Raw genomic sequence first — 18,406 nt, 5'->3', positions numbered from 1 at the left:
TTTTTAACAAAGAATAAAGTATAAATGGGGTGTTGTAAAAATTATAATCATGGAAATCAGTAAGTTCTTGTATTGAAATGACATATATAAAATTATATGTGGCTTAGGAAGAGGGCTTAAGGTGGAGCTGAATGGTGCGGGAGAAAGTGTAATTGTCTTGGAAAAGTACCTTTGATTAAATTTAGGATTGAGTTTAGGTTGGCTGCATTATTGTTTCTGAGGAAAGTGATAAATAGATCAAAGAGTATGTTGGGTTTCTCTGAGATTTCATTGAGATTGTGACTGGCATTAAAGTATTGGTCTAGGTGTATGTAGTAATTTTCCATTATGTTTAGTAAAGGGCCCTTGTTTGCTAATACGAGGATGTCCATGTCTTGTTCAATATTGGTGAAATTATGGTTATAATCTTGCATGTGTTGGCCGATGGCTGAAAACCTGTTGTATTTTATTGCGTTAGTGTGCTCGTGGTATCTGATAATGAAGTTTCTCCCGGTTTGCCCGATGTAGGTTTTTTTACAGGTGGTACATTTGATCCTATAAACTCCTGATTTTAAAAAACTGCTGGTCTTGTTGATGTGTGAAGTATTGTATAAAACGTTCATGTTCTTATTGTTGGTTTTGAAGGCTATTTTAACGCCTTGTTTCTTAAAGATGTTGGTTAACTTGTAGATATCATTGTTGAACGTGAAGGTGGAAAATGTTAGAGGTTTGGTTATTTCTTTTTTGAGGCTAGTTTTTGGGCGATGTTTGTGTTTATTGATTATCCTTTCTATAAAATGATTGCTGAAGCCGTTGAATTTTGCGATTCCGCGGATTGTGTTGAGTTCGTTTTTTAGATCTTTATTGGACATAGGTATGCTGAAGGCTCGGTGAACTAGGCTGTTGTATGTGGCTCGTTTGTGGGACTGGGGATGCACTGAATCTTGGCGAATGGTGGAGGCTGTTTGAGTGGGTTTTCTGAAAATTTTATAACTGAAAGAATCTGAGTTTCTAGTGATGGTTAAATCTAGAAAGTTGATTTTTTGATTTGATTCGGATTCTAGTGTGAATTTGATATGAGGATCAATATTGTTGAGTCTTAAGAGGGTGGTGGGTGCGTTAATTGATTTCTCATTCATGATTACAAAGACATCGTCGACATATCTGGCCCAAAAGAGAATGTTTTCGAATTCGTTGTCAATTTTGGTGTATTCGAGGAAGTCCAGGTATATTTCTGCTAAGATACCTGAGGCCGGTGACCCCATTGCCAAACCATTTTGTTGATATATGACATTGTCAAAAGTGAAGAAGTTATTGTCGATGATAAGTTTTAATATTGTGATAAAGTCTTGTATCTCTAGTTTGCTTAAGTGGCTGTTTTTGTTTAAATTGTTTATAATTATCGGAATTAATTTTGATACTTGTATGCTTGGGTACATGTTTACAATATCGAAAGAGTGGATGGAGTGATCCGGTTGCAAATTGAACTTGTTTAGTTTTTCTACTAGCTCAGATGTGTTTTTAATAGACTTTTTGGATAAGAATTGATAATTTTTTCTTAAGAAACATTGGATGAATTGTGATATTTTGTATAAGGGGCTCGGTCTATAGTTGATAATTGGCCGGATGGGAATTCCGGTTTTGTGAATTTTGGGAAGAGCTTTAGCAGTGGGGAGTCCTGGGTTCATTTGTATGAGTTTGGATTTTTCCTGTTCGGTAAATAAAAATGAAGTGTTTTTAAGAGTTTGTTTAAGTGGTTTTTGAATTTTTTGGGTGGGGTCTTTTTTGATTATGGAAAATGAGCTGTCTGTGAAAAAGTTTCTTGTTTTTTCAATATATACTTTTTTATCCATGATAACTGTTGCATTGCCTTTGTCAGCTTTGGTTACGATGAGTTCGTTGTCTTTAATTTTCTTCTTGAGGGCGTATATGCACTTTTTTACAGCAATTTTTCTCCATTATTGAGGTTATTTGCGGGTTTGGTTAAATTGGGGAGGATATCAGTCAGTTTCCTTTTAACATCGGTTCTAACCTCATTTTGCGTGTCTTCCGGCATTTTGCTGATGGCTAGCTCTGATTCTGTGATCATAGTAGCGGCTATGTTGAGGCTGTTCAAGTTTGGCCAGTTGTGTTTCGGTCCTTTGGATAAAGTTAAGTGTTCACTTTCACTTAAGGGCGTGTTCGATAGATTTACAACAGCTGGATGAAACTGCGAACGATCGAACGTGTTACTATTGGAGTTCCTAGTTTGTTGGTTATGTAGTTGGCAGTTTTTTAGCCTGTTAAGTTTATTCTCCAAGTTTGACTGCTTTTTGGCTAGTTCGTAGAATAATTTGTTCTCTACTTCTTGATAGAATAGTATCCATTGTGCGTTTGAAAGTAGTTTAGTCACTGCGAGGTGAGTGTCGTATAATTTCTGATTCAAAAAAGATTTCCTCCTGTACAAGAATTTAATTTCGTCTCTTAACCATATTTTGTTTGTTTTGTTTTGAGTTTTGATGGTTTGAGGTGAAGTCCGATGTTTCTTTTTATTGCTTCTTAGAAAATTAGGTGTCAAGTTAAGTGATATACATTGCTTTAGGAAATCGATGTCTTTGCGTAATTTGGCTATCTTTAATTTTAGGCCTAGATATTGAAAGGCTTTCTGTTTTGCCTGGTAAGCTACATCATTAATGGTTATGAATTTCATGTTTTTGGTCCGTATTGAACTGAGAATAATATATAAGTAATAATAATAACAACGTAAACGTTTCCACCTTTTCAATACTAAAATATATTCACAAAATTATAAATTACACAGTACTAGTTTCGACCCATCTAGGGGTCATCATCAGCCGTATTGGAGCAAAGATCACTTTTGGCAAAATCCTAAGAAAATGTTATTTTAAAGAATAACAAGTGAATGTGGTAGATGAAATGAGATGTTATTATGGTAATAGTTAATAATACAAGGAATATACATACTAAGAGGTTTTTAACAAAGAATAAAGTATAAATGGGGTGTTGTAAAAATTATAATCATGGAAATCAGTAAGTTCTTGTATTGAAATGACATATATAAAATTATATATGGCTTAGGAAGAGGGCTTAAGGTGGGGCTGAAGGGTGCGGGAGAAAGTGTAATTTTGTGAATATATTTTAGTATTGAAAAGGTGGAAACGTTTGCGTTATTATTATTACTTATATATTAGAATTATTGTCGTCAAGATAGACACCAAACCAATGCCCACCACAATAGTGCAGGTCTATATGCCTACTAGTTCAGCAGATGATGAAGAAATTGAAAGAATATATAAGGAGATAGAAGATTTAATACAATATGTAAAAGGTGATGAGAATCTAATTGTGATGGGAGACTGGAATGCGGTGGTAGACCAAGGAAGAGAAGGTAGTACAGTAGGAGAATTTGGATTGGGACAAAGGAACGAAAGAGGAAGTCGGCTGGTTGAATTGCTACTGATCATAATTTAGTCCTTGCCAATACTTGGTTCAAACACCACAAACGACGGCTGTATACGTGGACAAGACCTGGAGACACTGGAAGGTATCAAATAGACTTCATTATGATTAGGCAGATATTCAGAAACCAGGTGTTGGATTGCAAAACTTTCCCAGGAGCAGATGTGGACTCTGACCACAACTTGTTGGTCATGAAATGCCATCTGAAGTTGAAGAAATTGAAGAAAGGAAAGAATGCAAAAAGATGAGATCTAAACAAGTTGAAAGAAAAGAGTGTGAGGGATTGTTTCAAGGAATATGTTGCACAAGGACTAAATGAAAAGGCTGACGGAAACACTATAGAGGAAGAGTGGAGAGTCATGAAAAATGAATAAGATGTACAATATTATAGGGCAGGATCCACCTTTCAATACTCCGTAATAAGATGGTAAAAAGTAGTTACAACCTGTTTAATGGGACCGGTTTCAACACATTTTAAGTGTCATCATCAGCCAATTAGCGAAGATCTTAAAACAACTAGCACATTGAATACAGGCAAAAAATTAACATTGTATCATAACGTAGCAATTCAGTAAATGTTCAAAACACAATAATCACAGTCAAGAGAGTAAACAGAACATCACTATCTTGCGCCGAAAACAAATATAGCTGAAGTTCATAAGCAGGTCAAGTATGCACTTATGTAAAGTCGTTGCTAGGCAGGTCTTGTAGGCATTTGTTTCTCCGGCCGAAGAGCAAAAGGTGACGTGAATGAAGTCCTAGGAAAACAGTGTAGGATTTAATTTCGTCAAATTTCAAAGTGGATATATAGGTTTTTTTAAAATAATTTAAAACGTTAAAAAAGAATAAAGCCAAATAAAAAATATATTTAAAAAAATAGGAAGAAATAATGAAAGAAATACGAGGTTCAACTCGAAACAACTTGCCGTAGTAATTGATAAAGAAATGATAAATAGAGAAAGGGGGGACGTTAATTAGAGGGTGGTGATGGTGGTGGTGGTGGTGATGGTGGTGGTGGTGGTGGTGGTTATTGTTATTAGAGGAAATACAATTGGGCAACAATCCTTAATATAACACTAATTCGAAGAAAAAAGAAAGAGAACCGACACTTCGAAAAATGAAGATATCGGTTAAAGGAAGACAAGGGCCACGAAGGGCGTGAAAATGAAAGACTCCCTAGCCCTCGCAAACCTAATAGCATCGGGGTCGGAAAAGAACAAGAATTGACCAAGGGAGGTCGGACAGGATAGATGAAAGTGAGGAGCCTGGCACAAGTAAGTGGAAGCAATGCCAGGACTCAGCTAAGGGCCCCGTGGTCGCCAACCCACGCTCTGAAGTTCAGAGCCCCTGGGGGATGGAGGATGGGAAGGAAAGAAAAATGGAAGGGATCTGATACTTCGAAAAATGAAGATATCAGCCAAAGGAAGACAAGGGCCACGAAGGGCGTGAAAATGAAAGACTCCCTAGCCCTCGAAAAACTAATAGCGTCGGGGTCGGAAAGGAACAAGAGTTGACCAAGGGAGGTCGGACAGGATAGATGAAAGTGAGGAGCCTGGCACAAGTAAGTGGAAGCAATGCCAGGACTCAGCTAAGGGCCCCCGTGGTCGTCAATCCATGTTCCGAAGTTCAGAGCCCCTGGGGGGTGGAGGGTGGGAAGGAAAGAAAAATGGAAGGGATCCGATACTTCGAAAAATGAAGATATCAGCCAAAAGAAGACAAGGGCCAACGAAGGGCGTGAAAATGAAAGACTCCCTAGCTCTTCGGAAACCTAAAAGCGTCGGGGTCGGAAAGGATCAAGAGTTGACCAAGGGAGGTCGGACAGGATAGATGAAAGTGAGGAGCCTGGCACAAGTAAGTGGAAGCAATGCCAGGACTCGGCTAAGGGCCCCGTGGTCGTCAATCCACGTTCCGAAGTTCAGAGCCCCTGGAGGATGGAGGGTGGGAAGGAAAGAAAAATGGAAGGGATCCGATACTTCGAAAAATGAAGATATCAGCCAAAAGAAGACAAGGGCCAACGAAGGGCGTGAAAATGAAAGACTCCCTAGCCCTTCAGAAACCTAAAAGTGTCGGGGTCGGAAAGGAACAAGAGTTGACCAAGGGAGGTCGGACAGGATAAATGAAAGTGAGGAGCCTGGCACAAGTAAGTGGAAGCAATGCCAGGACTCAGCTAAGGGCCCCCGTGGTCGTCAATCCACGTTCCGAAGTTCAGAGCCCCTGGGGGATGGAGGGTGGGAAGGAAAGAAAAATGGAAGAGATCCGATACTTCGAAAAATGAAGATATCAGCCAAAAGAAGACAAGGGCCAACGAAGGGCGTGAAAATGAAAGACTCCCTAGCCCTTCGGAAACCTAAAAGCGTCGGGGTCGGAAAGGAACAAGAGTTGACCAAGGGAGGTCGGACAGGATAGATGAAAGTGAGGAGCCTGGCACAAGTAAGTGGAAGCAATGCCAGGACTCAGCTAAGGGCCCCCGTTGTCGCCAAACCACGTTCCGAAGTTCAAAACCTCTGGGGGATGGAGGGTGGGAAGGAAAGAAAAATGGAAGGGATCCGATACTTCGAAAAATGAAGATATCAGCCAAAAGAAGACAAGGGCCATGAAGGGCGTGAAAATGAAAGATTCCCTAGCCCTCGGAAACCTAAAAGCGTCGGGGTCGGAAAGGAACAAGAGTTGACCAAGGGAGGTCGGACAGGATAGATGAAAGTGAGGAGCCTGGCACAAGTAAGTGGAAGCAATGCCAGGACTCGGCTAAGGGCCCCGTGGTCGCCAACCCACGCTCCGAAGTTCAGAGCCCCTTGGGTGAGAAGGGGGAGAACTGAGGAGGATCAAGGGGGGTGTTGCGGAAGGGGGAAGTGGCATGAGAGGGTATTGTGTAAATTGTGAAAGATTGATTCCTTATTTGTTGACTTCAGGTTATTTAAAAAGGAGATGAGAAAATCGAAAAGGGGATTGGGTTTCTCAGAAATATCATTCAGATTAAGATTTGGATTGAAAAACTGGTCGAGGTGTATAAAACAGTTTTCGGTGATGTCTAGGAGAGGGCCTTTATTAAGAGTGCTGAGAATTTCAATATCCTGGTTTATTGTAGTGAAAGCATGTTTTGTGTCATGTATGTGTTGTCCCACTGCCGAAAATCTGTTGTGCTTTATTGCATTAACGTGTTCAAAGTACCTAATTTTGAAGTTGCGACCAGTTTGACCTATGTAAGAAGAATTACAGTTGTGGCACTTAAAACGGTATACGCCTGATTTAGAAAAGACACTTGTTCTATTTAAGGAGTGGGAATTATGTAATAATTCAAGGTTTCTATTATTAGTTCGAAAAGAAATCATAGTATTATGTTTTTTGAAGACATTAGCTATACTATAGGTATTTGCATTGAATGTGAATGTGGTGTAAGCAGCTGGTTTGGGAATATCTTTTAAGAGTGTTGTGTTAGGGCGGTGTCTAAATTTGTTAATGATTTGTTCAATAAAATAAGAATTATAACCGTTAAATTTGGCAATAGAGCGGATGATGTTTAGTTCTTTATTTAAGTTATCCTTTGATAGCGGAATTTTGAAGGCGCGGTTAACCATACTGTTGTGTGAAGCACGTTTATGTGACTGTGGGTGAAAAGAGTCTTGTTTTATGGTATTAGCTGTATGTGTGGGTTTTCTGTAAATCATATATGATAATGAGGAAGGTAATCTGTTTATTGTTATGTCTAGAAAATTAATAGATTTGTTTGATTCTGTTTCAAGAGTGAATTTAATATGTGGATCAATTTTATTGAGGCTATTAAGAGTAGAAGCTGCATTGAAAACTCTATCATCCAGTATAACAAATGTGTCATCCACATATCTAGCCCAAAATAATACATGTTTAAAGTCGTCATTGTTATCAATGAAATTGTGTTCTAAAAAGTCTAGGTATATTTCTGCAAGGATCCCTGAGGCTGGAGAGCCCATAGCTAAACCATCTTGTTGATAAATTGTATTGTCGAAGATGAAGAAGTTGTTAGTAACTACTAATTTTAAGAGGGTCATAAAATCATTAATTTCAAGTTTGCTTAAGCAACTATATGTATTTAAGTTATTTTCAATAATAGGAAATAATTTTCTGATATTAATACTGGGATACATATTGACAATATCGAAAGAGTGTAGAGAGTGGTGTGGTTGGATTTTGAAGTTATTTAATTTCTCAACTAGTTCTATGGTGTTTTTTACAGACTTATTCGATAAAAATTTGTAATTATTCTTAAGAAATTTATGAATGAATTGTGCTAATTTGTAAAGTGGGCTGGGTCTGTAATTAATAATTGGTCGAATAGGGACGTCAGTTTTATGAATTTTAGGGAGAGATTTAGCGGTTGGTAGGCCTGGATTCATACTTAATAATTTTGTTTTTTCATGTTCAGTAAATAAGAAAGAAGAGTTCTTAAGGGTTTGTTTTAGAAGACGTTGAATATGTTGGGTAGGATCTTTCTTTGTTATAGAAAAGGAATTATTGCTGAAGAAATTTTTGGTTTTCTCGATATAATCAACTTTATCCATTATTACTGTAGTGTTACCTTTGTCAGCTTTTGTGATGATGAGGTCCTGGTCTTTAATTTTCTTTTTGAGGTTACGAATGTGTTTACGTTCAACGAAGGGAACAGTGTTGCTATTATCATTGGATGTGTAAATCTTATTAAGTTTTCTTTTTACATCAAGTCTAATTTCGTCCTGTAGTTCTAAAGGCATTTTTTTGATAGCCAATTCAGATTCAGTGATTGTATTAAAAACACTGTTATTTTTATGTAAGTTAGGCCAGTTATGTTTAGGGCCTTTTGATAGGATTAAGTTATCATTATCATCTAGGATTGTTTTGGATAAGTTTACAACAGGGGGGTGGAACTTACTAATTATACTGTCATGATTTTTTGGTTCATTAGGTAATTTAGTAAAAGGTTTCCTTGTCGTAGAGATATTTTTGAGATTGTTAAGTTTTCTGTCTAGAATTGATTGCTTTTTGGAAAGTATGAAGAATAATTTATCGTCTATATGGGATTGAAATAAGTCCCATTGAGCACTTGATAGTAGGCGAGTTGCTTCGAGGTGAGATTCGTAAAGACGATTGTTTAGGAAAGATTTCTTCCTATAAAGGAATTTAATTTCATTGGTTAACCATATCTGGTTAATTTTCTTTTGTGTTCTTGAACAATCATAAGAATTGCGATGTCTAAAACTGGTAGGTTTAAGAAAATTGGGGGTTAAATTATGCGCGATACACTGTTTGAGAAAATTAATATCTTTGCCTAGCTTAGCAATCTTGATTTTAAGGCTTAAATAGTTATAGGCTTTAGATTTTGCTTGGTAAGCGTTATCATTTAAAGTTAAAAACTTCATTATTGTTTCGTATTGAATAGAGAAATAAGATGTACAATATTATAGGGCAGGATCCACCTTTCAATACTCCGTAATAAGATGGTAAAAAGTAGTTACAACCTGTTTAATGGGACCGGTTTCAACACATTTTAAGTGTCATCATCAGCCAATTAGCGAAGATCTTAAAACAACTAGCACATTGAATACAGGCAAAAAATTAACATTGTATCATAACGTAGCAATTCAGTAAATGTTCAAAACACAATAATCACAGTCAAGAGAGTAAACAGAACATCACTATCTTGCGCCGAAAACAAATATAGCTGAAGTTCATAAGCAGGTCAAGTATGCACTTATGTAAAGTCGTTGCTAGGCAGGTCTTGTAGGCATTTGTTTCTCCGGCCGAAGAGCAAAAGGTGACGTGAATGAAGTCCTAGGAAAACAGTGTAGGATTTAATTTCGTCAAATTTCAAAGTGGATATATAGGTTTTTTTAAAATAATTTAAAACGTTAAAAAAGAATAAAGCCAAATAAAAAATATATTTTAAAAAATAGGAAGAAATAATGAAAGAAATACGAGGTTCAACTCGAAACAACTTGCCGTAGTAATTGATAAAGAAATGATAAATAGAGAAAGGGGGGACGTTAATTAGAGGGTGGTGATGGTGGTGGTGGTGGTGGTGGTGGTGGTGGTGGTGGTGGTGGTTATTGTTATTAGAGGAAATACAATTGGGCAACAATCCTTAATATAACACTAATTCGAAGAAAAAAGAAAGAGAACCGACACTTCGAAAAATGAAGATATCGGTTAAAGGAAGACAAGGGCCACGAAGGGCGTGAAAATGAAAGACTCCCTAGCCCTCGCAAACCTAATAGCATCAGGGTCGGAAAAGAACAAGAATTGACCAAGGGAGGTCGGACAGGATAGATGAAAGTGAGGAGCCTGGCACAAGTAAGTGGAAGCAATGCCAGGACTCAGCTAAGGGCCCCGTGGTCGCCAACCCACGCTCTGAAGTTCAGAGCCCCTGGGGGATGGAGGATGGGAAGGAAAGAAAAATGGAAGGGATCTGATACTTCGAAAAATGAAGATATCAGCCAAAGGAAGACAAGGGCCACGAAGGGCGTGAAAATGAAAGACTCCCTAGCCCTCGAAAAACTAATAGCGTCGGGGTCGGAAAGGAACAAGAGTTGACCAAGGGAGGTCGGACAGGATAGATGAAAGTGAGGAGCCTGGCACAAGTAAGTGGAAGCAATGCCAGGACTCAGCTAAGGGCCCCCGTGGTCGTCAATCCATGTTCACGCCCTTCATGGCCCTTGTCTTCTTTTGGCTGATATCTTCATTTTTCGAAGTATCGGATCCCTTCCATTTTTCTTTCCTTCCCACCCTCCATCCCCCAGAGGTTTTGAACTTCGGAACGTGGTTTGGCGACAACGGGGGCCCTTAGCTGAGTCCTGGCATTGCTTCCACTTACTTGTGCCAGGCTCCTCACTTTCATCTATCCTGTCCGACCTCCCTTGGTCAACTCTTGTTCCTTTCCGACCCCGACGCTTTTAGGTTTCCGAAGGGCTAGGGAGTCTTTCATTTTCACGCCCTTCGTTGGCCCTTGTCTTCTTTTGGCTGATATCTTCATTTTTCGAAGTATCGGATCTCTTCCATTTTTCTTTCCTTCCCACCCTCCATCCCCCAGGGGCTCTGAACTTCGGAACGTGGATTGACGACCACGGGGGCCCTTAGCTGAGTCCTGGCATTGCTTCCACTTACTTGTGCCAGGCTCCTCACTTTCATTTATCCTGTCCGACCTCCCTTGGTCAACTCTTGTTCCTTTCCGACCCCGACGCTTTTAGGTTTCTGAAGGGCTAGGGAGTCTTTCATTTTCACGCCCTTCGTTGGCCCTTGTCTTCTTTTGGCTGATATCTTCATTTTTCGAAGTATCGGATCCCTTCCATTTTTCTTTCCTTCCCACCCTCCATCCTCCAGGGGCTCTGAACTTCGGAACGTGGATTGACGACCACGGGGCCCTTAGCCGAGTCCTGGCATTGCTTCCACTTACTTGTGCCAGGCTCCTCACTTTCTTCTATCCTGTCCGACCTCCCTTGGTCAACTCTTGATCCTTTCCGACCCCGACGCTTTTAGGTTTCCGAAGAGCTAGGGAGTCTTTCATTTTCACGCCCTTCGTGGCCCTTGTCTTCCTTTGGCTGATATCTTCATTTTTCGAAGTATCAGATCCCTTCCATTTTTCTTTCCTTCCCATCCTCCATCCCCCAGGGGCTCTGAACTTCAGAGCGTGGGTTGGCGACCACGGGGCCCTTAGCTGAGTCCTGGCATTGCTTCCACTTACTTGTGCCAGGCTCCTCACTTTCATCTATCCTGTCCGACCTCCCTTGGTCAATTCTTGTTCTTTTCCGACCCCGATGCTATTAGGTTTGCGAGGGCTAGGGAGTCTTTCATTTTCACGCCCTTCGTGGCCCTTGTCTTCCTTTAACCGATATCTTCATTTTTCGAAGTGTCGGTTCTCTTTCTTTTTTCTTCGAATTAGTGTTATATTAAGGATTGTTGCCCAATTGTATTTCCTCTAATAACAATAACCACCACCACCACCACCACCATCACCACCACCACCACCATCACCACCCTCTAATTAACGTCCCCCCTTTCTCTATTTATCATTTCTTTATCAATTACTACGGCAAGTTGTTTCGAGTTGAACCTCGTATTTCTTTCATTATTTCTTCCTATTTTTTTAAATATATTTTTTATTTGGCTTTATTCTTTTTTAACGTTTTAAATTATTTTAAAAAAACCTATATATCCACTTTGAAATTTGACGAAATTAAATCCTACACTGTTTTCCTAGGACTTCATTCACGTCACCTTTTGCTCTTCGGCCGGAGAAACAAATGCCTACAAGACCTGCCTAGCAACGACTTTACATAAGTGCATACTTGACCTGCTTATGAACTTCAGCTATATTTGTTTTCGGCGCAAGATAGTGATGTTCTGTTTACTCTCTTGACTGTGATTATTGTGTTTTGAACATTTACTGAATTGCTACGTTATGATACAATGTTAATTTTTTGCCTGTATTCAATGTGCTAGTTGTTTTAAGATCTTCGCTAATTGGCTGATGATGACACTTAAAATGTGTTGAAACCGGTCCCATTAAACAGGTTGTAACTACTTTTTACCATCTTATTACGGAGTATTGAAAGGTGGATCCTGCCCTATAATATTGTACATGTTATTTCTCTATTCAATACGGAACAATAATGAAGTTTTTAACTTTAAATGAAAAATGAAGTCAGTAGGGCTGCTGAAGAAATGTTAGGAAGGAAAAAAGATCAACTAAGAATCGGTGGATAACTCAGGAGATACTAGACCTGATTGATGAACGACGAAAATACAAGAATGCTAGAAATGAAGAGGGCAAAAAAGAATACAGGCGATTAAAGAATCAAGTGGATAGAAAGTGCAAGGTAGCTAAGGAAGAATGGCTGAAGGAGAAGTGCAAGGATGTCGAAGGCTGTATGGTCCTGGGAAAGGTAGATGCTGCATACAGGAAAATCAAGGAAACCTTTGGAGAAAGGAAATCTAGGTGCATGAATATTAAGAGCTCAGATGGAAAGCCACTTCTAGGGAAAGAAGACAAAGCAGAAAGATGGCAGGACCATATCCAACAGTTGTATCAAGGTAAAGATGTAGATAATTTGGTTCTGGAACATGAAGAGGCTGTTGATGCTGATGAAATGGGAGACCCAGTTTTGAGGTCAGAGTTTGACAGAACTGTGAGTGACCTAAATAGGAACAAGGCACCTGGAATTGATGATATTTCCTCTGAATTACTGACTGCTTTAGGAGAAACCGCATAGCAAGGTTATTTTATTTAGTGTGCAAGATGTATGAGACAGGAGAAGTCCCATCCGATTTTCGGCAGAATGTTGTTATACCTATTCCCAAGAAAACCGGTGCTGACAGGTGTGAAAACTACCACACCATTAGTTTAGTATCTCATGCCTGCAAAATTTTATCACGTATTATTTACAGAAGAATGGAAAAACAAGTTGAAGCTGAGTTGGGAGAAGATCAATTTGGCTTCAGAAGAAATGTAGGAACACATGAAGCAATCCTGACTTTACGTCTGATCTTAGAGGATCGAATCAAGAAGGACAAGCCGACGTACATGGCATTCGTAGATCTAGAAAAGGCATTTGATAATGTTGATTAGACCAAGCTATTTATGATTCTGAAGATGATAGGGGTCAGATACCGAGAACGAAGTATTATCTATAATCTGTATAAAGATCAGTTTGCAGTGATAAGAATCGAGGGCTTTGAAAAAGAAGCAGCAATCCAGAAAGGAGTGAGGCAAGGCTGCAGTTTGTCCCCTCTCCTTTCCAATGTGTACATAGAACAGGCAGTAAAGGAAATCAAAGAGAAATTTGGAAAGGGAATCACAGTCCAAGGAGATGAAATCAAAACCTTGAGATTTGCCGATGATATTGTTATTTTATGTGAGACTGCAGAAGATCTCGAGAAGTTGCTGAATGGTATGGATGAAGTCTTGGGTAAGGAGTACAAGATGAAAATAAATAAGTCCAAAACAATAGTAATGGAGTGCAGTCGAACGAAAGCAGGTGATGTAGGAAATATTAGATTAGGAAACAAAGTCTTAAAGGAAGTAGATGAATATTGTTACTTGGGTAGTAAAATAACTAATGATAGCAGAAGTAAGGAGGACATAAAATGCAGACTAGCACAAGTAAGGAAGGGCTTTCTTAAGAAAATATATTTGCTCACTTCAAACATTGATATCGGAATTAGAAAGATGTTTTTTGAAGACTTTCATCTGGAGCGTGGCATTGTATGGAAGTAAAACCTGGACGATAACTAGCTCAGAAAGAAAGAGAATAGAACCTTTTGAAATGTGGTGTTACAGAAGAATGCTGAAGGTGAGATGGATAGATCGAATCATGAATGAAGAGATACTGAATCGAATTCGTGAGAGGAGATCGATTTGGCTAAATTTGACGAGAAGAAGAGGTAGAATGATAGGACACATCTTAAGACACCCAGGACTTGTTCAGTTGGTTTTTGAAGGAAGTGTAGGTGGTAAGAACGGTAGGGGTAGACGAAGGTATGAATATGACAAGCAGATTATAGCAGATGTAGGATGCAATAGTTACGTAGAAATGAAAAGGTTAGCACAGGATAGGGTGGCATGGAGAGCTGCATCAAACCAGTCTATGGACTGATGACTCAAACAACAACAATTGAATTAAGATTACATATCATTTTACAAAGTTTATTCCACCTACTCAATACTGTACAATAATTGCAATGTCTATAGATACATTACAATATGTTATCAAGGGACTAGTTTCAACCCTATGTGGGTCATCATCAGCCTAAATAATATACACTTTTGTTTTGCCGATGTCCTAGAACAAAATTACATTGTGAAAATAAAAATGAAAAGAGTGAACTGTGTATGTGGTGCGGTAATATACATATAAAATGGTGGAGTGGATGAAATGTTGATAGATAAAATAATGTTGTATTGATCAATGACAAATAAAATTTCAGGTTTACGTATGTTGTAATTAGACTGTGAGAATAGTATCACAACGATTTTCTACAATGATGATTAAAATATTGCCCTTTTTTAGTGAATACTCTAAAATTGCACATTAAAAGTATAAGATGCCTGTCTGAACACAAAGCCAGATGCTTCTATTGAGTTCTATATTTCAAGTGCATCTTCAGGTAGAAAATTGAATGTTGAACATTGGCGCAGAGGGTGTCTGCCTTGAGGCCCAGTATTTCTGATACAGAAAATAAATGTAGGCAAAACCATGCGACTTCTTATAAGAAGAAGCTAAAGCTTTCCACCTGTTCAATACTATTTGTTGTAACCTTTAAGAAAAAAGTTACATATATTTGTTGGAACTAGGTTTGGTCTTACTAGAGACCATCATCAGTCGAAATCAATAAAAGTTAAGGCAATACATAAATTATAGATAAAATTTATGAAGCAAGCATGTGTTGCTGAAATTCAGTGCAAGACAAGTAAAGATTTGGATTCAAACACTCATCACAATCATATGTCCTGTGCAAGCTCTCAGCCTTCCTCCAATTTGAAGAATGCACCTCACAGAAGACCAGGTGAAACACTTAAAATACCAGCACTTGAGGAATCTTCTAGAACTCCGCTCAGCTGAAACAAGTGTGAACAGAATGATGTTGATGGGAAAGTGTTGAGATATTCATTTGTTTCCAATATAGAAAAAAAATTAGTTGTTTTGCCTAAGGTGGGGTTGAGGGATGTGGATATGTCACAGACATTCTGCATCCGCACATCCTATCATCCCTTATGGCACAGCACCTTGGGATAGTGTTGCTACAAGATAATGCACGTCCACACACAGCACATGTGTCTATGGATTGCCTAGAGCATGTTGAGGTCCTCCCATGGCCAAAGAGATCCTTGGACCTCTCCATTGTTGAAAACGTGTGGGGATGACATTGGAAGGGTACTCTGTCCCAGCACCAACCTACAGGATCTGGAGGGACAGCTGCAACAACTGTGGATGAACTTGCCTCAGGAGAGGATCCAAAGGCTGCTTGACACCATTCCCAACCGCATAGACATGTATTGTGGCCAGGAGGATGCGACACCCTACTGACCTGATGCCAACATTCCACCTGTAACTGCCAATGGCCTTGTCTGTTTCATTCCAATTTGTAATCAGTTCAGTAAAGGCACATGGTCCTTCAGCATACGTAGTTTCATTCACTTTCAACCACTCCTGCTGGGTGCTTAACTTCTTTTTTTGTCACCAGGTGAGTTGACTGTGTGGTTAGGGCTGTGCAGCTGTGAGCTTGCATCCAGGAGATAGTGGGTTTGAACCCCACTGTCAGCAACCCTGAATATGGTTTTCCGTGGTTTCCCATTTTCACATCGGGCAAATGCTGGGACTGTACCTTAATTAAGGCCATAGCTGCCTCCTTCCAACTCCCAGGTCTTTCCTCTCCCATTGTTGCCATAAGACCTGTTTGTAACGTAAAGGCAATTGTAAAAAAAAAATGACAGGCAGTGTATTTAATTATGATATGTTAGTTGAAGTACAGGTTGTTGACTTTTTCATCTAAAATCAACTGCATTACTTTCTTTTCAGGTCCAAATTAGGTCACAATGCTGCTTTCCTTCAACTTCCTATCGGTTTGGAGGGAGAAACCAAAGGACTAGTTGACCTGGTAGAGAGAAAAGCCTTATACTTTGAAGGACAGTATGGGTATGTTCTGTGGCTTATTATTAGGCCTTTATGCCTTTCATTTGTTAAGATTTATACTTGTTATTCCATTACACAAGATATTGTTCTGGAGAGAATTATGCAATAAATTCTCCAGAGTGGTATTTTTAATGTACTATTCTTACCAGAGATACTTGCTTAAGAAATAAAGTTACAGCTTTCTACAAATTTATCCCCCTTCTTTCCTCCATAAATTTGGACATGTCATTGTCCAAAATGCAATCAAAACTAGTAGATGATTCTGTACCAGACAGCATTGGTGAGGTCGACATGTACGCTGACAAAGGTCACTGTGTTGCCATGGTATTCAGCCATTTATCAATAACAAGGGTCTTGGTTCTTGGTATTGTACTGCCAGAGATTTATTAATGGTAGGAAGGTTGATATGCGGTAAAAATGGTACATGCAGCTTCCCTCCATTGGGGGTGTGCCTAAAAATAGCTGCACCACCTCGGGATGAGGAAACTGGTTTATTTTATGTAAGAAATATTCACGGTTGTTGCTGTTAATATAGCAAGCGAGATCATTAATGAAGTGATCATTTAATACAGGGCCTCTCAGGGTGCACACGCGGGGTGCATGCACTGTGCACGGTGCAAAAGACGACTTGGCTTGGTTGAACAGAGTGCAGACCCCCCACTCCTCGATTTGGAGCAATAGCGCTTACTCTCTCTTTCCTCACGCCTGTCTCGCTCGCTCCGCCTGTCTCCCTCTGCCCCACTTGCGCCGTAGCGCTCCAAATCCAGGCTGACTTGAGCCGAGCATAGGCGAGTTGAGCCGAGCTTAGCCGAGTAGCCCAGAGACGAAGCGTTGATCCGAGCCATGCCGAGCGGCAGCGATGCACAGTGCACGGAGCTCTTGCGCCTCTATCTGCACGCGTGAAATTTTGGGCGTTTGAGAGGCCCTGATTTAATATATCATAACTGGGGCCCATGTAGGTAATTTTTTTAGAGAACTGGGTTTAAAACGTGATAAAAACAACCCAATCATAACTGCTGTTTTACTCAACAACGTACCTAACAAATAATGATAATAATATTATTGGTTTTACATCCCCACTATCTACTTCTACGATTTTCGGAGATGCCAGATAAAATCTACTACGATATGCATTAATAAAAAAGTGGAGACAACGAATGTAAAAAAATTAAACATTATGATAATAAGATCACATTACCGCCACACCTGTAGCTATCCATGAATGCGGCAAGCTTTCCTGTTATTTATTTTTATTCTTTCCTTTGTGGAACTTCTGGCACTCTCCGGGCACTTGATAGCATACCTAACCTAAATAATGCAGCCTTTCTTAATTACAGCTGTTTAGGTAAATCGTGATGTTATAAATGTAGAGAACAGCATGAAATATACTTAAAAATACAGGTCTGGCTTTCAGCAGCCGCAGTTAACAAACACTTCCAGTCACTATGTATTACTTTTGGAAGTACAATTCATAACATACGCTACTTATCAGCTGGTGGGTTGGCATGCTTTCTATAACACAGCTTTATTTAGAAGGGGTACCTTCTGCTACACATACACCAACTGGGAATAACAGAGATCATCTCCAAAAATCATTTGCGAATAGATGCTCATTGTTTGGACTCTTTAGTTGGAAAGGAAACTATTTTTAAGTTTCAAAAAGATGGGATCTCGAATGCTCTGGGTGGCAGTAAAGATGATGTCATTTGGAATGACAACACACCGGCAACAGTGAAGTTTTTTTAATTAAATTATTAATTGTTTATTAATCAACCACCTATTCAGTACATACAAGTCTTAAAATTATGATTATATCCTTGTTACATTAGTTGGAATGGGACATGTTTCGCCTTTTTGCAGGCATCTTTAGCCATCATATCACCTCAAGACTTAAATCAGGATCCTTATTTATTGTTAAAATGTGTATTAGAATTTGATATTTATATACTTAAAACTTGTTAAGTAAGTCCTTATAAAATGGTTGAAAACATGGTTGTGATAATGTATTAAAGTATTAGAACAACAGCCTAAGCTGTAATCAATAATTAACTATATCTAGGATACATAGTATAATAGCGTATGATGACAATATTATGTAATCTGTAAAACTATTATAATTTCATGATTGAACTGTAGAAAACATTCCAACAGGAAATACCCGTTAAATTAAAATGTTAAAAATACTATACATTGTCAACATTAAAATTATAAAGACATCTGATTGATGTCCTGAGTTTGAAAAATTAACTTTAATTTATGACATTCTTCATCTCTCCAGTCGTGACACAAGGACTTTGTTTTTCCTTTTATAAGTTGATACCATTTTGTATGTA

The 18,406-nt window shown here is 38.9% G+C and overlaps 1 protein-coding gene across 1 annotated transcript in view; it reads left to right on the top strand.

The window, feature by feature from the left end:
• mEFG1 (mitochondrial translation elongation factor G 1) overlaps window positions 1-18,406 on the top strand; it is a 158,631-nt gene that overhangs the window by 34,350 nt on the left and 105,875 nt on the right. Inside the window, exon 5 of the mRNA XM_067151115.2 lies at window positions 15,960-16,076. Within this exon, the coding sequence (XP_067007216.1) occupies window positions 15,960-16,076 (117 nt within the window). The remainder of the gene's footprint in view (window positions 1-15,959; window positions 16,077-18,406) is intronic.

The sequence above is a fragment of the Anabrus simplex genome, chromosome 7 (assembly GCF_040414725.1).
Source record: "Anabrus simplex isolate iqAnaSimp1 chromosome 7, ASM4041472v1, whole genome shotgun sequence".
Classification (NCBI taxonomy): domain Eukaryota; kingdom Metazoa; phylum Arthropoda; class Insecta; order Orthoptera; family Tettigoniidae; genus Anabrus; species Anabrus simplex.
Note: the sequence above shows the minus strand (reverse complement) of the source record. Positions and strands in the feature narration are given on the sequence as shown.